The sequence below is a fragment of the Aquila chrysaetos genome, chromosome 11 (assembly GCF_900496995.4).
Source record: "Aquila chrysaetos chrysaetos chromosome 11, bAquChr1.4, whole genome shotgun sequence".
Taxonomy (NCBI): domain Eukaryota; kingdom Metazoa; phylum Chordata; class Aves; order Accipitriformes; family Accipitridae; genus Aquila; species Aquila chrysaetos.
In genome coordinates, this window is record NC_044014.1 from 43,047,323 (window position 1) to 43,067,440 (window position 20,118).

At 59.2% G+C, this 20,118-nt stretch overlaps 2 protein-coding genes across 6 annotated transcripts; both read left to right on the plus strand.

The window, feature by feature from the left end:
- The first annotated feature begins 1,118 nt into the window (after positions 1-1,118).
- EVI5L (ecotropic viral integration site 5 like) lies at positions 1,119-19,569 on the plus strand. 4 transcript variants are annotated; one of them, XM_030031074.2, is made up of 20 exons: positions 1,120-1,275; positions 5,578-5,777; positions 6,729-6,918; positions 7,081-7,305; positions 7,733-7,807; positions 8,103-8,228; positions 8,781-8,924; positions 9,096-9,185; positions 9,743-9,840; positions 9,960-10,020; positions 10,866-10,919; positions 11,477-11,509; positions 12,415-12,555; positions 12,737-12,865; positions 13,390-13,530; positions 14,361-14,513; positions 14,783-14,929; positions 15,667-15,762; positions 15,872-15,967; positions 17,823-19,569. In XM_030031074.2, the coding sequence occupies exons 2-20, from the start codon at positions 5,629-5,631 to the stop codon at positions 18,021-18,023; spliced, it is 2,349 nt and encodes a 782-aa protein (XP_029886934.1). In that variant the 5' UTR covers positions 1,120-1,275; positions 5,578-5,628; the 3' UTR covers positions 18,024-19,569. The 4 variants fall into 4 exon arrangements, with proteins under 4 accessions (XP_029886936.1, XP_029886935.1, XP_029886934.1 ...); XM_030031076.1 differs by lacking the exon at positions 15,872-15,967 and having other exon boundaries at positions 1,119-1,275; XM_030031075.1 differs by lacking the exon at positions 11,477-11,509 and having other exon boundaries at positions 1,119-1,275.
- Positions 18,405-20,077, plus strand: LOC115348423. Of its 2 annotated transcripts, none has more exons than XM_030031078.2 (3): positions 18,405-18,539; positions 18,625-19,133; positions 19,255-20,077. In XM_030031078.2, the coding sequence occupies exons 1-3, from the start codon at positions 18,405-18,407 to the stop codon at positions 19,733-19,735; spliced, it is 1,125 nt and encodes a 374-aa protein (XP_029886938.1). In that variant the 3' UTR covers positions 19,736-20,077. The 2 variants fall into 2 exon arrangements, with proteins under 2 accessions (XP_029886938.1, XP_029886940.1); XM_030031080.2 differs by having other exon boundaries at positions 18,405-19,133; positions 19,255-19,280; positions 19,316-19,569.
- The last annotated feature ends 41 nt before the right edge of the window (positions 20,078-20,118 follow it).

Below are 20,118 nucleotides of genomic sequence, written 5' to 3' on the forward strand. Positions count from 1 at the left end.
CTGTCCCTGGGGATACCCCGTGCACCAGCACTCCTGTCCTTAGGGCCATCCCCAATGCCCCCCAGACCCCTGTCCCTGGGGCACTGGGGACTCTAGTGTCCCTGCATCCCTGGGATCACTGGGGACCCCTAGTGCCCCAAACCCTGAATCCCTGAGAAACGTTGGGACCGCTGTTACCCCCATTTCTGGGGAGCTGGGGGTCCCTATTCTCCCCATCCCTGGAGATCCCAGGAGCTCCCAGTGTCCCCATCCCTGGACCTCTGTGGGACGGGGGATGCCGGTCACCCTGACACCGTTGTCTCCGGGGAACTGGGGACCACCACGGTCCTCATCCCCAGGTCCCTGTGGGAATGAGGGACCCCCCCCCCCCCATCACCCCTATCTTTGGGTAACCAGGGTTGCCTGACACCCTTGTCCCTGGGGAACTGGGGACCCCCATCCCGGGTCCCCCTACCCGGGCACCCTCCCTGAGGTAACCGAGGGTGACTCCACTCTGCACCCCTTACCACAGAGCCGCGATCAGCTACTCGACGCCCCGTAGGTGGAGGCGTCTGCCTATCATCCCCGTTAGCCAATAAGAGCCGCAACTCTCCCCAGGAAGGCGGGTTCAGCCACCTGTGCTGGAGGGGTGAATGCCGCTTAGTGTCCGCGCCCCCATAGGCTGCCTCACCTTCTCCTGCGCCAGCGATTGGTAGATTTTCCTGTCAATCAAATCCAACCACTTCAGCTAACAGGCGGGGCTTGTTGTCCTCTTCTGTCAGCCAGGTGCCACTCCAAGCGAGATGTGGCAGCCGATTGGCCGCTCTACCTATCTATCATCACCACCTGCGCCTGCCATTCGCCTCTCAGCAAGGCGGTGCCCACCCCCCCTCGGGGGGGGGGAAGCATCTCCTTGAATCTCATTGGAAGGGCATCTTGCCCATCAACCACCGGCGATCCAGCCCATTGGTTCACCGCACAGCAGGCGCGGTTTGTAGCCGGGTCCCCCGCGGCGGCTCATTCCCGGGCGGACCTCGGCGATTGGCGGTGGCGCTGCGGGGAGGCGGGCGAAGGCGCAGAGGCGGCGCGTTGATTGGCTGAGGGGCGGGGCCCCCTGTCAGTCACTGTCAGTCAGGGCGGCGGCGGCGGCGGCGGGTCCCCCCCCCCCTCCATGGCAGCGGCGGGGCCCGCGGCGGCCGCGGCTCCCGCTCGGCTCCAAGCGGCGGTGGCGGCGGGGGGACGCCGCGGGCCCCCCCCTCGGAGGCAGCCGGCGGTCGCCATGGCAGCGCTTCGCAGGTAGGAGGGGCCGGGAGGAGCGGCCCGCCCCCTTCGGGGGGGGGGGGGCCTCCCTCCCTCCCTCAGGAATGGGGGGGTGACCCCCCCCCCGGGGGGGGGCTATGGGGTGTGATCGGGGGTAATCACCCCCTTAAGGTTGGGGGGGGGAATTGCGGGTAACCCCCCCCTCACCCGGGTGAGGGGGTATTTGGGGGTGACCCCCCCCGGGGGGGTATTGGGGGTAAAGCCCCCCTTTAGACTATGAGGAGGGGGTGTCTATGGGGGTAATGCTGGGGGGGGGGTAATTTGGCGTAAATATTCCCCCCCTCCAGTCTGTGGAGGGGGGACTAGTTGGGGTTGCCACCCCCCCACCCCAGCTGGGGGGTAATTGGGCGTACCTCCCATGCTTTTGGGTGTACCCCCTCCATGGGGGGGGCATTGGGATAATCTTCCCCCTGGCTATGGGGGTAGCTGGGGGTAACACCCCCCCCCTCCCAGGACTATAGGGTAACTAGGGGATTCTCCTCTCCAGGCTAAGGAGGTAAATGGGATTCCTCCCCACTTTTGGGTGGTAATTGGGGGTTTACCTCCCCCAGAGGAAACCATGGGGGTGCCCCCCACCATGCCACAGCATGGAAAATTCAGGGCTATATTGCGGGGGCGGGCATTGGGGGTACCCCACCAAGCCATGGGGAGGCATTAGGGGTGGGCCCCCCCCCCATAGAGGAGGACATTGGGGGGGGTGCCCCCCTATTCCCCTCCTTTATTGGGGCCCCCCACCATCACAGCCTGCCGACGGCTGTGCTCCTGTGTGCAAAGAGGGTGTTGTCCCTTGCTTCTTTTTCCCCGTAAAATAATGAGGTTTTGGTTAAAAAAAAATGAGAGGGGGAGTCTGCAGCAGGCAGCTGAGCTCCCCCCTATCACAGCCGCGGTCCCTAAATGTCATTTATTGGGGAGGAGGGAGGCTTTTATCACCCCCCACACCGAGCCAATGCACAACCACCCTCTCCACCAGCATCCCTGTGCCCCCCATTCTTGGGGAGGAGGCTTGGGGGGGTCCCTGGGTGCCCCCCAAAACACACACACACACCCCCCCGCAGCCGCCTAGAAGATGGAGCAACCACGGCCGCAGCCCCTGGAGCCACGGCTTTGTGCCGTCCCCGGCGCGCCTCTCCTTTTGGGTTCAAACCTAGAGATTTTAGCTACGCTGGGACGACTCAGGTTTCCTATCAAATTACATGTTTTTCCCCCAGATTCATCCTCCCTTTTTGATTTTTCCCCTTTTTCTGCTGGTTTTCCATCAATAGGGGCTTCGCCAGCAGCATTGCCGGCAGTGTTTAATACCTGCTGCCACCAGCAGCCTGGATGAGGGGAAAAAAACCCACCCTATTTCAGTGAAAAATCCCAAAAGACCCCAAACCCTCCCAGTTTTGGGCGCATTTCAACCAATTTAGGACTGCGCAAAACATAAAAATCACCACCCGAGTGGCATTTTGGGTAGTTTTTCCCCAAAAAGCCACGTTTGGAAATGCATTTTGGTGGCCAGCGTCGGGGGGGGGCAGTTTCCTCGCTCTGTTTTGGTGCTGAATTCAATTTTCACCTGTTTTTGTGTGGGTTTTGGTCGGTTTTAAACCTGGTGGCATTTTGGTGGGATTTTAGCTTAAAATTTGTACCTGCTTCATCCCTGCTGGTGGCAAAACCCGCGATGTTTAAACCCATTTTTATCCATTTTCCTCCTCTTTCTGCAAACTGCAGATGTTGGTGAAGCTTGAGAAGGTCCCGCTGAAATATTTGTGGTTTAATATTTTTTTTTTCCTTATCCGGTTCCTTTTGCATGTTAATAATTGGGGTTGCTGGCAAATTGGTGGATTTTTGATGGTTTGTGTTCGATGTGAAGTCAGCCTTGCTAGCCGTTGCCTCCAAAAATTGCTGCTGAAACTGGGGGTGAATCCCTGCTTTGATGAACTTTTAAGAGGCGGCGAAAGCAACACAGAAAAATCGCAGAAAGAGTTTGGAGACATGGCAAAAATGGTGCAAAAAAGACGCAAAACGGCACTGAGAGACGCTGAGAAAACAGTGTAGAAAATACTGTGAAAATGGGGTGGGAAAGGTGCAAAACAGCACTGAGAGACGCTGCAAAAATGGGTGGAAAAGGCATAAAATGACACAGAAAAGGCATAAAAAGGGGGAGAAAAGGCACAAAACACCACAGAAACGGTATGAAGCTCCACTGAAAAGCTGCGAAAATGGGTTGAAAAAGCTACGAATTGGCAGATTTTAAGCGCAAAGGGGAAATTTTAACATTTTCCTCCCAAAACACTCCGGCTCAAGGTCGGCATCTTGACATCCTGCTGAAATTGGGCTTTTTTTACAGCATTTTGAATGAACAATGGTATTTTGGTTTGGAAAATGAGCGGATGTGATGGCGAGATGTGGGGACTTTGGGGACACGTGGGGACCTTGAGGAGTCTGTAGTGCCCCGTCGCACCTGGAAAGTTATTTTTTTATTAACCCACCATCACAAATGGGGTGAAATCAGGATTGTGTGAGCCACTTTTTGGGCCAGTTTCCTAAAAACAGAGTCTAGGCACCATGGTGGCATTTCCAGGACCATTTCCACCATTTTTTTCCCCAAATTTTCTCAGCACCGTTGACAACCCCTTAGACTTTTTTTTTCCTCCAAATTCAAGCATTTTCAGCAAATTTTGATACCCATCGCCCTGGAAAAAGCTCTTGGCATGACAGGAACCCCTGAAGGACGGCAGCCACCAGCTCCTTCCCTCCATGTTGGAAAACCAACAGGATTTCACCCCAAAAAACCCACTGAAAATTTTCGGCTTGCCTTTTCTCCTCTTTTCCCATTTCCACCTGTTTTTTATGGGTCTAATAAACAATATTGCCATCTGCCTACCTCATTTTTGGGTTGAAATCATGCATTTTAGCCATCCCATGCTCATCCACATGTGGTTGTTGCTTTCATTCCCCCCGCACACATCGACATGGAAATGAGCATTTTCCTAAAAAGCCATTTCAGGACGTTCTCGCAGCCCATTGAACCCTGACAGGTTGTGCTGCGGCCGCTGTTTGACCGGTAACTTATCATTTTGCAGTGAAGCCGCCGATGGTGCTCACTATTTTTTTTCATTAAAACAGTATTTTGGGTGATATCAGCCAGCAAGGTCTTGCAGGGAAATATTAATTATGGAAAATAAATTAACAGCTCTCCTGGAGACGAAGGCAGGACAAGCCCTGCTGGACAAGCCCTGTCCCACGACGAGCAGCATGGGCCTGAATCAAATATAATCAAGGCTTTTTTTTCCCCTCCTTTATAAAATTTCCTGCTTAATAAGCAAATCTGCCTGATCCCGTTAACGATTGACCTGATTCTCCCCGCTTGCCCCAAAGCCGCTCTGTTAAATTTTGCTGGTTTTGGAAAACTGTTAACCAAACAGCGAGGGATTTTTGTTTTGCTCCACTGGCCAGTTTTTCCTCCCAAAAAAGGGGCTGGAAATGTGGCTTTTTGGTTAAAACCTCCCCAATGTATAGCTTAATCTGCACAGAGAGTAAACTAAGCCCAAATCAGGTAAATCACACAGTCACAGCGCATCCTTCAGGCGCTGCTGCTTTTTATTTCTTTCCTCCACTTTCTTCATCCCCTTTGGCCACAGCAGTGACTGAGGGTTCATTTTGCCAATCTTCAGCAGCATTTTTTTACCAAAAGGAAAGTTTTTCAGCCCAAAAAAGGCCAGAGCTGCCTTGAGGGATCCCAGTCCCTGTTCATCCTCCAGCAAATCCCCACCGGAGGCACCACTTGAACTTCTCTTTTTGCAGCATTCCTCAACCCATCATTTTCTACCCCATTTCTGCCGGTCCCTGCAGTCCCAAACTGGGACTCATTCTTCCCCAGGGAGGCATTTTTCCATAAAACACCACCAAAGAGGGCAAACCGGGCGACATCAACCCCTAAAGCACAGTGAGGACAGCTTTCTGTAAATCCTCTCTTCCCATATTGGCCTGTTCCTTCCCAAAATGAGGGTACATTGGGCTTAATTCCAGTTTTTAGGCTAATTTAATTCAACTAATTTAGGGCAAACACAGGACGATGCACTTAGAACTAGCTTGACATGAAAACTGGGCTTAAATGGGATCCTTTTAGGGAATTAAGTGAATATCTTGGTAGGCTGGAAACCGAGCGATGCTCACATCCTGTTTTCTATCAGATTAGCTAAAACAGGGGTTTTTAAGAGATTTGAAGCAATGTGGTGAGGAGGAAAAGATGGGGGGGGGGTCACATCCCGCTCATGCTGGTGCTCGGCTTTCCAGGTGAGACCCCGAAATCCCCACGGGCTCGGCACGCTGCCGGCCGCTGCCGCCATGGCGTCGCCGGCCGTCAGCCCCGACTCGTCCTCCCACGAAGCCCTCTCCTCCGTCAACTCAGCACCGGCGTGTTCTCCCACCTCCGACTCGGAAAACCTCAGCCCCGACGAACTGGAGCTGCTGGCGAAGCTGGAGGAGCAAAATCGGTGAGTGCCAGCAGATATCTGCCCCATTCGGCCTTTTTATCGTCCTTTTTTTTCAAGTATGTCCCTTAAAATCAAAGGCGCTGGACAACAACGAGCCATTTCCCCCAAGCATTGCTCCAGCCGGGATAAAAACACTCCAGTTTCTTATTTTCAAGGTTATATTTTTCTCTTTGAAAGCAGCAGGGTTTGCTCGTTCAGGCAGGCAAAGGGGATTTCTGGAAGGAGGCAGCTGTTTGGAAATAATAAACCCACCCACTTCGGTGGTGGGTTTTAAACCTGCTCTTGATAGGAAACGAGCCCTGAGGCTCACTTTGCTGAAATCCTGGGCAAAAAGCTCCATCCCTGGCATTAAACTGGTGTTAAAATCAAGCCCTGAAATGCAAATTTCCTTGCAAAGTCATTTTTAAGCAAACTTACTTTTGGAAAAAAAATTGGAAATCTGTTTTTTAAGCAAATTCAATAAAGAAACCATCCCCAGGCAACTGTCAGCATCTGGCCGGGGCAAATAGCCCATCCAGGTGCTGTTCTGGGGTGGTTTGGGGGAATATCTCCTCCTTCGGGGTGGTTTTGGGGGAATATCTGCTTACTTGGGGTGCTCTGGGGGGAATCTCTCTTCTTTTGGCATGGTTTTGGGGGAATCTCTCCTCCTTTGGGTTTTTGGGGGGGGGAATATCTTCTTTTTTGGGACTGTTTTGGGGGACTCTCTTCTCCTTTGTGGCTGTTTGGGGGAATATCTCCTCCTCTGGCACAGTTTTCAGGGAATATCTCCTTCTTTGGGCCATTTTGGGGGAATATCTGCTGTTTGAGGGGAATCTCTCGTCTTTTAGCGCAATTTTGGGGGAATCTCTTCTCCTTGGGTCCTGTTTTGGAGGAATATCTCCTCGTTTGGGGCAGTTTTGGGGGCTGTCTCCTCCTTTGGGGCTTTTTTGGGGCTATCTCGGTCTCTCGCAGGCTACTGGAGGCCGACTCCAAGTCGATGCGCTCCATGAACGGCTCACGAAGGAACAGCGGCTCCTCCTTGGTCTCCAGCTCCTCGGCCTCCTCCAACCTCAGCCACCTCGAGGAGGACACCTGGATCCTCTGGGGCCGCATCGTCAACGAGTGGGACGAGTGGCGGAAGAAGAAGGAGAAGCTGCTGAAGGTGAGGAAACTGCTTTATTTTTAACTCTATTTTAACCCCACTACAAAAATCTGCAGCATGACCTTCCCCGTGCCAGGACAGGACAATGTCTCCCCGTCCATGAGGAGCTTCCGCATCTTCTTGAAACCCATTTTCTCAGGCTTTTGCCCCATTTTTGCACAGGAGCTCATCCGCAAAGGGATCCCCCACCACTTCCGTGCCATCGTCTGGCAGCTGCTCTGCAGTGCCACCGACATGCCTGTCAAAAACCAATACTCGGAGCTGCTCAAGATGTCCTCTCCCTGTGAGAAGCTCATCCGACGGGATATCGCCCGTACCTACCCGGAGCACGAGTTCTTCAAGGGACAGGACAGTCTGGGCCAGGAGGTGCTCTTCAATGTCATGAAGGTAATGTCTTTCCTCGAACGTCAATGGATCTTGGCCATAGCCCAGACACTGCTTTGGGTTTTGAAGCTGTTTTAAGTGGATATTAATTTTTGATGGGTTTGGTTTCCACCACAAACTCCTGGAACCATCACTTCCTGCAGCGTGACAGGTCTTTCCTTGCAAAGCGACCTCATTCCCCAGATCTCATTTTTCCTGTTGAGTTTTACTCTGAATTAAGAAACAAATAGTTGAGTATTTTGGGGTCTAAATTCAAGTTTGCAGCAACATCGTGCTCACAGGAGGTGTTGTCAACCAAAAAAATGCTATTTTTGATGTCATGGTCAAGGCTTCCCTCCACTGTTGGCCTCCCACAGCAAGCAGGGATGGTGGCCCCGCGAATCCCCCTGCTCACACGTATATTTTTTTTGAATTTTTTTCCTCCTTCCAGGCCTATTCACTGGTGGATCGGGAGGTCGGATACTGCCAGGGTAGCGCCTTCATCGTGGGACTGCTGCTAATGCAGGTTTGTGACGACTCTGGGGCGAGGAGGGGCTGCCGATAGGTTTTCAACACCCTCCAGAGACATGGTAGAATGGGGTTGGGAAATGGGAGCCTTTTTCTTGATCCTCAGGAGCAAAATGGGCTCGTTTCCACCATCCCACTTACTCCTGATGGGTTTAAAATCCCCCATTCGCATTCCCCTTCACCCAGGGACGGGTTCTGGCACGTCCCATCCCATCACCTAATGGGAAGAGGCTCCGCATCTGGAGCTGCCAGCAGAGGTTCAAGGGGGAATTCATGTCCCTTTGGGTCTCCAGATGCCCGAGGAGGAGGCCTTTTGCGTGTTCGTGAGGCTGATGCAGGAATACCGCTTACGGGAGCTCTTCAAACCCAGTATGGCTGAGCTGGGGCTCTGCATCTACCAGTTTGAGTACATGTTGCAGGTAGGCACCACCCCACACCCCCCAAAACGCTCAGGGTGGTGGGAACTGGTGGGTGGATCTGGGAGACAAGGACAGGGAGAGGTAGGAGTGAGGTGGCAGCTCTTGGGAGAAATGGGTTCTTCCAATGGAGCTCGTGTCCAGCAACACAGATCCTGGGGATGTCTATGAGATGCTCTGAGGACCATCCATGATTTTTCAAGGGGGACATCAGTGAGTCCCCAAGAATGTCCACAACATATGCTGGGGGCATCCATGAGACCCCAGGACAACTCCGTGAGGTGCCCCAGGCACCATCTGTGAGACCCTGGGGCCCACCAGTGAGACACCCAAAGGAACCGGCCATGAGACACCCCAGGGACCATCCACAAGATGTCCTGAGGGACATCCATGAGCCCCTGGTGACCATCCACGAGCCCCCCCCCACCAGGAGACCTTCCGTGAGACCCCCCACAAGACCTCGTGCACCTGTTCAAACCTCAACAGCCATGAATGACCCCTAAAAATATTCACCATTCCCTGTTTCTCTTCATTTCCCCCATTTCTCACGTCCAGGAGCAGCTGCCGGAGCTGAACATCCACTTCCGCTCACAGAGCTTCCTCACCTCCATGTACGCCTCGTCCTGGTTCCTCACCCTCTTCCTCACCACCTTCCCTCTTCCCGTGGCCACACGTGTCTTCGACATCTTCATGTACGAGGTAACGGGGCCGCGACCAACACCATAAATCACAAAGGGACCACAACCACATTTTCCACTTGGATGTGGAAATGGTCTCCCCACGCCAGCTGGTCTGGTTTTGGGGAGTAAAACCCCAAACCCCGAGTGGGAAAGGTGATGGCGTGGGGTCAAGCGTGGACCCTTCCCGCAGGGGCTGGAGATCGTCTTCCGCGTGGGGATGGCACTGCTGCAGTTCAACCAGGCCGAGCTCGTCCAGCTCGACATGGAGGGCATGTCCCAGGTACGTGCCCATGGACATGGGACGTGTTTTGGGGTGGATTTGTCCAACAGGATGTATTTGGGGACAGATTTGTCCAATGGGACATGTTTTGGGGTGGATTTAAGCAACAGGACATGTTTTGGGGTGGATTTAGGCAACAGGACATATTTTGGGGTGGATTTGTACAACAGGGCATCCAAGGGGATGTATTTTTGGGCAGATTTGTCCAAGGGGACGTAGTTTGGGGCAGATTTAGCCCCACATTTAGTATTTTCGGGCAGGTTTCTCCCAACTGGATGTGTTTGTGGACCAGTTTATGCAACAGGCCATATTTTGTGGTGGATTTGTGCAATGGGTTGTATTTTAGGTTTACGTGATGGGCCATATTTTGGGGGTGGTTTATGCAATAAGTTGTATTTTGGGGTGAATTTATGCAACAAGGATGTGTTTTGAGGCAGATTTATCCAACAGGCCCTATTTTGGGGCTGGTTTTACCCAACGGACCGTACTTTGGGGCTGGTTTACGCGATGGCCTGTATTTTGGGGCCATGTTTCATGGCTGGTTTCCGCACCCGCAGTACTTCCAGAAGGTGATCCCACACCAGTTCGACAGTTGCCCCGACAAGCTCATCCTCAGGGCCTTCCAGGTCAAGTACAACCCCAAGAAGATGAAGAGGTGAGAGGAGGAGATGGGTTCCTGCGCTTGGATGGGGTCCCCCCAGCAGCCATGGGGCGCAGGGCCAGGGGGTCTGGTCCCCGTCCTCGTGTCCCAGCCTGTCCCCATGTCCCGAGCAGGCTGGAGAAGGAGTACGCTGCCATCAAGAACAAAGAGATGGAGGAGCAGATTGAGATCAAGGTGAGACGGGTCAAGTGTTGGCATCCTGGGGCCGCTTGAGCCATCCTCATGGCCGCTTGGCCCATCCCTGGGGCCAGTTGAGCCCTCCTGACATGGTGTATCCCATCCCTGGGGCCATCTAAGCCATCCTGGGGCCACTTTGGCTCATCCCAAGGTCACTTGACCCATTTCCAGAGCTGTTTGAGCCATCCTGGGATGGCTTAGCCCATCCCCAGGGCCATTTAAGCCATCCCAGGGCCACTTTGACTCATCCCTGGGGTCACTTTGAGCCATCCTGGGGCCATGTAGCCCATTCCTGGGGCCACTTGAGCCATCTCAGGGTGGCTTAGCCTCTCCCTGGAACCACTTGACTTGTCCCTAGGGCCACTTGAGCCCTCCTGGGGCAGCTTAGCCCATCCCCAGGGCCATTTAAGCCATCCTGGTGCCACTTTGACCTATCCCAAGGGCCATTTCAAGTGTCCCCAGGGCCACTTGACCTGTCACAGAGCAGTTTGAGCCATCCCAGGGCCACTTTCACCCATCCTTGGGGACGTTTAGCCCATTCCTGGGACCATCTAAGCCGTCCTGGGGCCACCATGACCCATCCCACGGCCATTTAAGCTGTCCCCAGGGCCATGTAAGCCATCCCAGGGCCACTTTGTCCCATCTTCAGGGTTGTTCGAGCCATCCCAGGGCCACTTGACCCATACCCGAGGCCACTGGAGCCATTTGGGGACAGCTTAGCCTATGCCTGGGGCCACTTTACCTTGAGTCCCCCTGCCCCCAAGCTGTCCCCAGGCTCAGTGACCCCCCCGGGGACATCAAACCCACCCCAGGGCTGATTCCTCCCCATTTTTGCCCCCCAGCGCCTGCGCACCGAGAACCGCCTGCTGAAACAGCGCATTGAAACCCTGGAGAAGGTGAGCCCCACGGCCGGCACCCCAAACCCCCCCCGGGAGCACCCCAAAACCCCACGGGGGGCATCCAAACCCCCTGGGGGCACCCAACCCTCCCCCGGAGCACCCAAAATGTCCCCCAGAGCACCCCAAACTCCCCTGAGGCACCTATACCACCACTGCCCAGAGATCATGGCACCCACGGTGCAACCCTGTAACCTCCAGCACCCCTTTTATGGGCCACACCCCCAAAATCTCCCCTCCCAGCACCATTTTGGTGCAGAAATAGGACATTTAAGTCCAGCGAGTGCCCGCTTCATCATTTTTCCACACAAAGTCTCCCTCCAGGAGGTGGGAAATGCTCCGTTTTAGTGCAAAACACCACCATCGCTGTGTTTTCCCCCCGGCACGGAGGGAAAAGAGCTAAAATCCTTGGAAAACACTCCAAAACGGGAACCGATGATGCGCGGGAAGGTTGCCGGGTGCCTCCGCTTCGTGGCTTCTCTCGCTGCCTCCGTCTCCTTCGTTTATCTTGTTACGTGTCTCCTCTCTTTCTCTCTCTTCTCCGCCGGCGGCCGCAGGAGAGCGCGGCTCTCGCCGACAGGCTCATCCAGGTAGCGTCAAAAATAGCTATTTTTCTCTTTTCTGCTGCGTTTTAACCCTTTTCTTCCCCCTTTTGCTTCCCAGCCCGCCTGCGTCTGGCTCGTTTGGGGAAGATTTGCCCTTTTTCCTGCTTTTCCGGAGGCTCCCGCGCACCTTCCCCGCTTTGGGGGGTGGGGGGGAAGGAGGATATGGGGGCGGTTGGTGAAAATGGGGGGTTTTGGCCCATTCTGGGGCTCGGTGGAAAGTAGGGGGTGGGGTGGTGGCATATGGGGGTGGGGTTTGGCCAAGACGGGGTAAAAGCCGCCATTTTGATGAGTTTGACCAAAATAGGTGGATTTTGAGCGGAAGGTCGTGGGTAGTGGGGCGAAAGCGGCTCAGAGGGGACAAAATGTCCCTGGAGGTCCCCACAGGGCTGCTGTCACCTCCTTGTCCTTGATGTCACCTGCTGTGGGGCTGTTGTCACCGCCCAGGGCTGGCGTCACCCCCTTCATCCCCGATGTCACCCCCCCTTGTCCCCAGTGTCACCCACTACAAGGCTGGTGTCACCCACCACAGGGCCAGCATCACTCTGGTGTCACCCCCTTGTCCCTGCTGTCACCCTCTGTGGAGGGGGCTGGCGTCACCCCCTCATTGCTGTCGTCACCTTGCCGTGGGGCTGGCGTCGCCCTCCATTGCTGGCATCACCCCCTTGTCCCCAGTGTCATTCCCTTGTCCCCAGCCTCACCCACCGTGGGACTGGCGTCACTCCTCATCCCTGGTGTCACCCCCTCATCCCCAGCGTCACCTCATGTCCCCAGCATCACCCCCTTGTCCCCACCACCCCTCCACTGCCACCACACCCCTCCCAGTTACACGCTGCGGGGAGGAGAACCGGTCACGCCATGCCATGGTGGTGACACGTCCCTGCTGTCCCCAGGGCCAGGTGACGCGGGCACAGGAGGCAGAGGAGAACTACATCATCAAGCGGGAACTGGCGGTGGTGAAGCAACGCTGCACCTCGGCCACCGAGAACCTGCAGCGTGCCCAGACCACCATCCGGCAGCTGCAGGACCAGCAGGTCGGTGTCCCCAAATGTCCCCCAGATGTCCCCAGGCGTTGCCCATCGCCCCCACACGTCCCCCTTTCAATTCGCGCCCTGCTGCAGCCCGGATTTGGGTGCGGGTGGTGGGTGCCACCGCCGTGGGCAAGGCGGGCATGGGCGTTGTGCCCCATGGGTGACACGTTGGGGACGGTGGCAGGGGAACCCACGCTTCAGCGAGGAGTTTGTCACCCACCTGGAGACGGAGCTGGAGCAGTCGCGGCTGCGGGAGAGCGAGACCCTCAGCGCCCTCAAGGAGATGCAGGATAAAGTCCTCGACATGGAGAAGGTGATGGGGACAGCTCGCGGGTGTCACGCTGGTGGCCCTAGGGACAGGGATGGTCCCACGAGTGGCCTTGGGGAGTGTCACACAAGTGGTCTTGGGGACAGGGACTGTCACACAAGGGGCCCTGGAGGGTCCTGGACCTGGTGTCCCCTGTCCCTGGGGATCCCCAGTGCCACACAAGTGTCCCCAGGGTTCCCCCCTGTGCCCAGGGATCCCCGGTGCCACATGTCCCTGGGGGATCCTTTGTCCCCAGTGTCCTCCATCATCTCCCCCAACGCCCTATGAGTGTCCCCACCTCCACCTGGCAGAGGGGGACAAGCCCCCAGTGCCACCACCCTGGGGTGTCCCTACCAATGACCAGTGCCACCGCCCCAAGGTGTCCCCGATGACATCCAGTGACACTGCCTCGGGATATCCCGCCCCGGGTTGTCCCTGCCCTGGGCTGTCCCCACTGATAATCTGATGCCCCCGCCCTGGGTTGCCCCCACCCCGGCGTGTCCCCACTGATGTCCCCCGTGTCCCCGCAGAGGAACAGCCTGCTGCCGGACGAGGACAACGTGGTGCGGCTGCAGGAGGAGCTGCAGGCGCTGGCGCTGCGCGAGGCCGAGGCCGTCAAGTCGCTGACGGAGCTGCAGCAGCAGGTGAAGGACCTCAGTGACAGCTGGCAGGTAAGGACCCGGACGCCTGGGTCCCCTCCTGGATGCCTGGGTGTCCCCCCCAGACACCTGGGTGCCCCCCTGGATGCCTGGGTCCCTTCTCGATGCCTGGGTCCCTCCCAGACACTTGGGTCACCCCCCAGATGCCTGGGTCCCCTCCCAGCCACCTGAGTCCCTTCCCGGTCACCTGAGTCCCTTGTTCTGACACTGGGTCCCCTCCTGGCCACCAGGTTCCCTCACATTGACACCCGGGTCCCTCCTGGGTCCCCTCCTGGCCACCTAGGTCCCTTGTTCCAACATCTGGGTCCCCTCCTGTCCGCCTGGGTCCTTTGTCTTGACACCTGTGTCCCCGCCTGGCCACTTAGGTTCCTTGTCCCCACATATGGGTCCCCTCCGGGCCACCTGGATCCCTTGTCCTGATGCCTGGGTCCCCTCCTGGCCATCTGGGTCCCTCGTCCCAATGCCTCCGTCCCCTCCCATCCACCTAGGTCCCTCACCCTGCCACCCAGGTCCCTTGTTCCGACATCTAGGTCCCTTCCTGGCCACCTGGGTCCCTTGTCCTGACACCAGGTCCCCTCCCAGACACGTGGGTCCCCTCCTGGCCACCTAGGTCCCTTGTTCCAACATCTGGGTTCCCCCCTGTCCACCTGGGTCCCCTCCTGTCCACCTGGGTCCCTTGTCCCAATGCCCGTGTCCCCTCCCTGCCACCCGTATCCCTCTTCCCAACGCCTCTGTCCCTTCCTGTCCACCCGGGTCCCTCACCCTGCCACCCCGGGGTCCCCACGGGGGCCACCCGGGTCCCCCCATCCACCTGGCGGGTGCCTGATGGGTGCGGGGCACAGGCGGGCCGGGCGGGCGGGCGCTGGAAGGAGTCCCCGCGGCGGAGCAACGCCAACGCGCTGCAAGAGGCCGTGGTGGCGGCGCGGCTGCGGGAGGCCCAGGCCCAGGCCGAGCTGCGGGCGCTGCGCCAGCGGGTGCTGCAGCTCGAGACGCAGGTCAGAGCCTGGGCCGCATCCTGACGGGGGGCTAGGGGGGGGGCTGAACTGGGGCGTACGGGGGCTAGGGGTGCTGAACCGGGGGGTGCTGGCGTTGGGGGTGCTGGACTGGGGGTGCTGGGTCCGTGGGTGCTGGGTGCCTGCACACCCAGGGCCAGATCCAGGCAGAGCAGACCTGCGTGGAGCTATGGGAGCTGGGGGGGGGGACGGACAGGGGGGGTGACAGGGACCGGGGAGAGGGTGGTGACAGTCCTGTCCCCTCCCTGCAGGGACAGATCCAGCGCACGGTGCTGGGCCGGGCAGAGCAGACCTGCGCGGGGCTGCGGGAGCAGCTGCGGCTGGCGGCGGCGCAGAGCAAGGGGCTGCAGGCGCAGCTCAGCGAGAGCCACCGCAAACACGCCGAGGCCCAGTGCAAGGTGGGACGCTTGGGGACACCTCGGGGACAACCCCGAGCCCTCCTCTGTCACCTCCCTGGGGGCACCCGTGGGTGCTCACCGTCCCCTCCCCAGGGGTATCCCTGTCCCCTCCCTTGGGGCACCCGCAGACCCTCCTCAGGGACACCCGCAGACCCTCCCTTGTCCCCTCCTGTGGGGACACCGCTGTCCCCTCCCCAGGGACACCAACAGCCTTTCCCCTGGGGTCACCGTGTCCACTTCTGGAGGGCTACCATGTCCCCTCCAACGGGGTCAGTGTGTCCCCTCTGAGAGGGTCCCAATGTCACCTCCCACAGGGTCCCCATGTCCCCTCCAGCAGCGTCCTATCACCCCCTCCAATGATGTCCCCTTCTCCCCTCCACCAGGGTCCCCACGTCCCCTCAAAAGAGGTCAATGCGTCACCTCTGAGAGGGTCTCGATGTCCCCTCCCATGGTGTCCCCATATCCCCTCCAGTGGGGTGCCAATGTCCCCTCCCTTGGGGTCCCCATGTCCCCTCCAACAGGAACCCCATGTCCCCTCCCATGGGGTCCCAGTGTCCCCTCGTATAGTGTCCCCACGTTCCCTCCAACGGGCTCCCATCACCCCCAACGTCCCCTCCACCGGCCTTCCCTTGTCCCTGCGGACTGGGGGGGGACGGGACTGGAGCCTCCCCTGGGTGGGGGGGTGGGTGACACAGGGGTGGCACTGGTGTGGCACCGGCTGACACGGATGTCCCCAGAGCAAGGAGGAGGTGATGGCAGTGCGGCTGCGCGAGGCCGACAGCATGGCAGCCCTGGCCGAGATGCGACAGCGCGTCGCCGAGCTGGAGATCCAGGTGAGCGGGGACGAGGGGACGGGGTGGGGGGGACAAGGCGGGGGGGGGAAACGGGGTGACAGGGTGACAGGAGGGGGACGGGCACCCGCTGACCCGCGCGCACCCGCAGAGGGAGGAGGGCATGATCCAGGGGCAGCTCAACCACTCGGACGCCGCCCAGTACATCCGCCAGCTCAAGGACCACATCGACGAGCTCAAGGCCGAGGTAAGGCACCCGTGGGTGCTGCGGCACCCACGTCCTGCGCCCACGGGTGCTGCAGGACCCCGTACCCTGCACCCACGGGTGCTGCAGGACCCCGTACCCTGCACCCACGGGTTCTTGGGGACCCACGTCCTGCACCCACGGGTGCTGGGAGACCTGTACCCTGCACCCATGGGTGCTGTGGGACCCACGTCCTGCACCCACAAGTGCTGGGGGATCCGTACCCTGCACCCACGGGTGCTGGGGGATCTGTACCCTGTACCCACGGGTGCTGGGGGACCCGTATCCTGCACCCACAGATACTGTGGGATCTGTACCCTGCACCCATGGGTTCTGGGGCGACCCACATCCTGCACCCATGGGTGCTGCGGCACCCATGTCCTGCGCCCACGGGTGCTGCAGGACACCGTACCCTGCACCCGCGGGTGCTGCAGGACCCCGTATGCTGCACCCACGGGTTCTTGGGGACCCACGTCCTGCACCCACGGGTGCTGGGAGACCTGTACCCTGCACCCATGGGTGCTGTGGGACCCACGTCCTGCACCCACGGGTGCTGGGGGACCCGTATCCTGCACCCACAGATGCTGTGGGATCTGTACCCTGCACCCATGGGTTCTGGGGCGACCCACATCCTGCACCCACGGGTGCTACAGGACCCTGTACCCTGCACCCGTGGGTGCTGCAGGACCCCGTATCCTGCACCCGCGGGTGCTGCAGGACCCCATACCCTGCACCCGCGGGTGCTGCAGGACCCTGTACCCTGCACCCGCGGGTGCTGCAGGACCCTGTACCCTGCACCCGAGGGTGCTGCAGGACCCCGTATGCTGCACCCTCGGGTGCTGGGGGACCTGTACCCTGCACCCACGGGTGCTGTGGGACCCCCATACAGGGTCCAGCACCCACGCAATGCCTCGGGGACCCTTCCCTGGGGCGGGGGGTGACCCTGCCTACTGGGGACAGAGGACATCATCCCCTGTCCCTGTCATGACGGGGGTCACCGCCCCACACACACCCCCCCCCGGGGAAGGGTCCCCGATGTCCCCAAGGCCAGGACGCATCGGGGACAATCCCGCTGTGCTGGGCGCTGGTGCCATCGGTGACGTCCCCTGGGTGCCATCGGCGATGTCCCCGCAGTGCCACGTGGCACCGGGACAGCTGGTGACAATGTCTCTCCCCATCTCTCCTCCCTCCTCCCCTTCTCTGCTGTCCCTTGTCCCCTCCTGTCCCCTCTCCTGTCCCTTTGTCCCCTCCTCTCCCCCACCCCTCTGCCTCTCTTGTCCTCCACCCATCACCTGGTCCTTCCCTGTCCCTTTGTCCCTTGTCTTCATCACTGTCCCCATCCCCTCGTCCCCTCTCCGTGTCCCCTCGTTCCCCCATCCGTGTCCCCTTGTCCCTGTTCCCTTGTCCCCCATCCCCTTCTTCCCTGTCCCATTCCCCACATGCCCTCGTCCCTTGTCCCTGTCCCCCATCTCCTTGTCCCCTGTCCCATCCCCTGTCCCCTCATCCCCATCTCTCTGTTCCCCATCCCCATGTCCCCTTGTCCCCATCCCCTTGTCCCTGTCCCCTTGACCCCATCCCTATCCCTTTGTTCCCTGTCCCCTTGTCACTCATCCCCTCGTCTCATCACCCATCACGGTCCCTTGTCCCTTGTCCCTCTCCCCTTGTCCCCATCCCCTTGTCCCCTGTCCCCTCGGCCCCATCCCTATTCCTTTGTTCCCTGTCCCCTTGTCCCCCATCCCCTTGTCCCATCACCTATCGTGTTCCCATGTCCCTTGTCCCCTATCCCATCCTTTTGTCCCATCGCCCGTCGTGTTCCCACGTCCCTTGTCCCCTGTCCCCTTGTCCCCTGTCCCCGCAGATCCGGCTGCTGCGGGGGCCGCTGGCCTTCGGGGCGGTGGGGCTGGGGACACGCCTGGGGGACGAGGACTCGCTGGGTTCCTCCGACGAGGAGCTGCCACCCTTCGCCCTGACCCACGGGGACATCGGGGACCTCGGGGACCTCGGGGACATGGGGGACAGCAGCGACAGCGAGACCGAGGGGGCACCTACGGCACCGTGACCCACGGGGACATCGGGGACGTGGGGGACAACAGCGACCAGCGAGATCGAGGGGGGCACCCATAGCACCCTGATCCACGGGGACACTGGGGGAACGTTGGGAACAGCGGTGACGGTGAGCCCGAGGGGCCACCCCGGGGGACCCCGACCCGTGGGGACATCGGGGACCTGCCACCCCCGTGGCACCCTGGGGGCACCCAGGGGACGTTGAGGGTCCCCCGGGGGACGCTGAGGACACCCACGGCACCCAGCAGAGACTGAGGGACACCCAGAGGACACTAAGGGACACCCGTGGGTCCCAGAGCACCCGGGGGACACCCAGGGGACACTTGGGGACAGCCAGAGGACACTAAGGGACACCCACAACACCCAGGGGACACCCATGGGCCCCACAGCACCCCAGGGCAGGATCTGGCCAGTGCGGGGGGGGGGGGGGGGGGAAGGTCGAGGTCTTGGGCCTGGGGGTGCCCTGAGCTCCCAGCAGGACCCCAAGCACGGCCGGATCCTGCACACGGAGGGATGCTGGGGCACCGCTGGATCCCTGAACGGCTGGATCCTGGGACGCCGCTGGATCCCTGAACGGCGGGGTCCTGCGCGTGGAGGGATCCTGGGACACCGCTGGATCCCTGAACGGCCAGATCCTGCACACGGAGGGATCCTGGGGCACTGCTGGATCCTGGGGCAGCACTGGATCCCTGAGGGGCCAGATCCTGCACACAGAAGGATCCCAGGACACCGCTGGATTCCTGAACAGCCAGCTCCTGTGCAGAGATGGATCCCAAGACACTGCTGGATCCCTGAATGGCCGGATCCTGCACACACAGGGATCCCAGGACACCGCTGGATCCCTGAACGGCCGGATCCTGCACACAGAGGGATCCCAGGACACAACTGGATTCCTGAACGGCCAGATCCTGCGCACTGCTGGATCCTGGGGCACCGCTGGATCCCTGAATGGCTGGATCCTGCGCACCGAGGGATCCCAGAACACCGCTGGATCTCTGAGTGGCTGGATCCTGCACACAGCCAGACCCTGGGACATGATGGGACCCCCAGGACACAGCCCAAGGCCAGATCCTGGATACAGCCGGACCCTGGGACACGGACGGATCCTGGATCCAGTGGCCGCCTGGATGCAGTGGGACACCCCCTCCAACCCTGACACCCCCACCAAGGACACGGCCAGATCCTGCACACCCCCAGCCCGCCCCCCCCCCCCCCCCCCCGAATCCCCAGGACACGGCCGGATCCTGCACACGGAGGGATCCTGGATACGGTGTGATCCCAGACAGTGGCCGGATCCTGGATCCAGCCAACACAACCTCCCCCCCCAAAAAAACCCTGAGCCCCCGGCCGGATCCTGGACATGGGGGGGATGACAACACCCCCGGTACGGCCAGCGGCAGGGCCGGATCCTGGACATTTTTTGGGGGGGACACGACCCTGACGTGGCCTGGCCCAGGAGAGGGCCGGATCCTGCACCCCCCCCACAATCCCCCCATCGCTGTTTATATCCTGTACAGAGAAATACAGAGGCTGTGGAACAACGGGATCCCAAAAAGCCTCAAATTTACCCCCAAAAAATCTGCTGGGACCCCAAAATCCCTGGAATTTGCCCACCCCCAAAAAATTACTGGAACCCCAAAATCCCTGAGACTGGTCCCAAAATGGGGCCCCAAAAAGCCTCAAATTCACCCCCAAAAAATCAGTTGAGACTCCCCAAATCCATGAGATTGGCCCCAAAACCCCTAAAATTCACCCCCCCAAAAATCTGGGGGCCCCAAGTCCCTGAGATTGGCTCCAAAATGGTCCCCTGGGACCCCAAAACTCCAGGAATTCACCCCAAAAAAATCTGCTGGGACCCCAAAAACTCTCAAATTTGCCCCCCAAAAGTATACTGGGGCCCCCAAATTCCTGAGATTGGCCCCAGAATCCCAGGACTTCCCCCCAGAAAAATTCCTGGGACCCCAAAAATCCCTGAGACTGACCCCAAAATGGCTCCCCTGGGACCCCAAAACCCCAGGAATCCACCCCAAATAAATCTGCTGGGACCCCCAAATCCCTGGAATTTGCCCCCCCCAAATCACCGGGACCCC

What these genes read in the sequence shown, in the direction of transcription:
- EVI5L (XM_030031074.2), top strand. Translation starts at nt 5,629, where the DNA reads ATGGCGTCGCCGGCCGTCAGCCCCGACTCGTCCTCCCACGAAGCCCTC. An exon ending in AGGAGCAGATTGAGATCAAG is followed by an intron (nt 10,021 to 10,865) that starts GTGAGACGGGTC and finishes TTTGCCCCCCAG; the next exon opens with CGCCTGCGCACCGAGAACCG. An exon ending in AAGTCCTCGACATGGAGAAG is followed by an intron (nt 12,866 to 13,389) that starts GTGATGGGGACA and finishes GTGTCCCCGCAG; the next exon opens with AGGAACAGCCTGCTGCCGGA.
- LOC115348423 (XM_030031078.2), top strand. Translation starts at nt 18,405, where the DNA reads ATGGGCCCCACAGCACCCCAGGGCAGGATCTGGCCAGTGCGGGGGGGG. An exon ending in GCCGGATCCTGCACACGGAG is followed by an intron (nt 18,540 to 18,624) that starts GGATGCTGGGGC and finishes CTGCGCGTGGAG; the next exon opens with GGATCCTGGGACACCGCTGG. An exon ending in ACCCTGGGACACGGACGGAT is followed by an intron (nt 19,134 to 19,254) that starts CCTGGATCCAGT and finishes CCCCCCGAATCC; the next exon opens with CCAGGACACGGCCGGATCCT.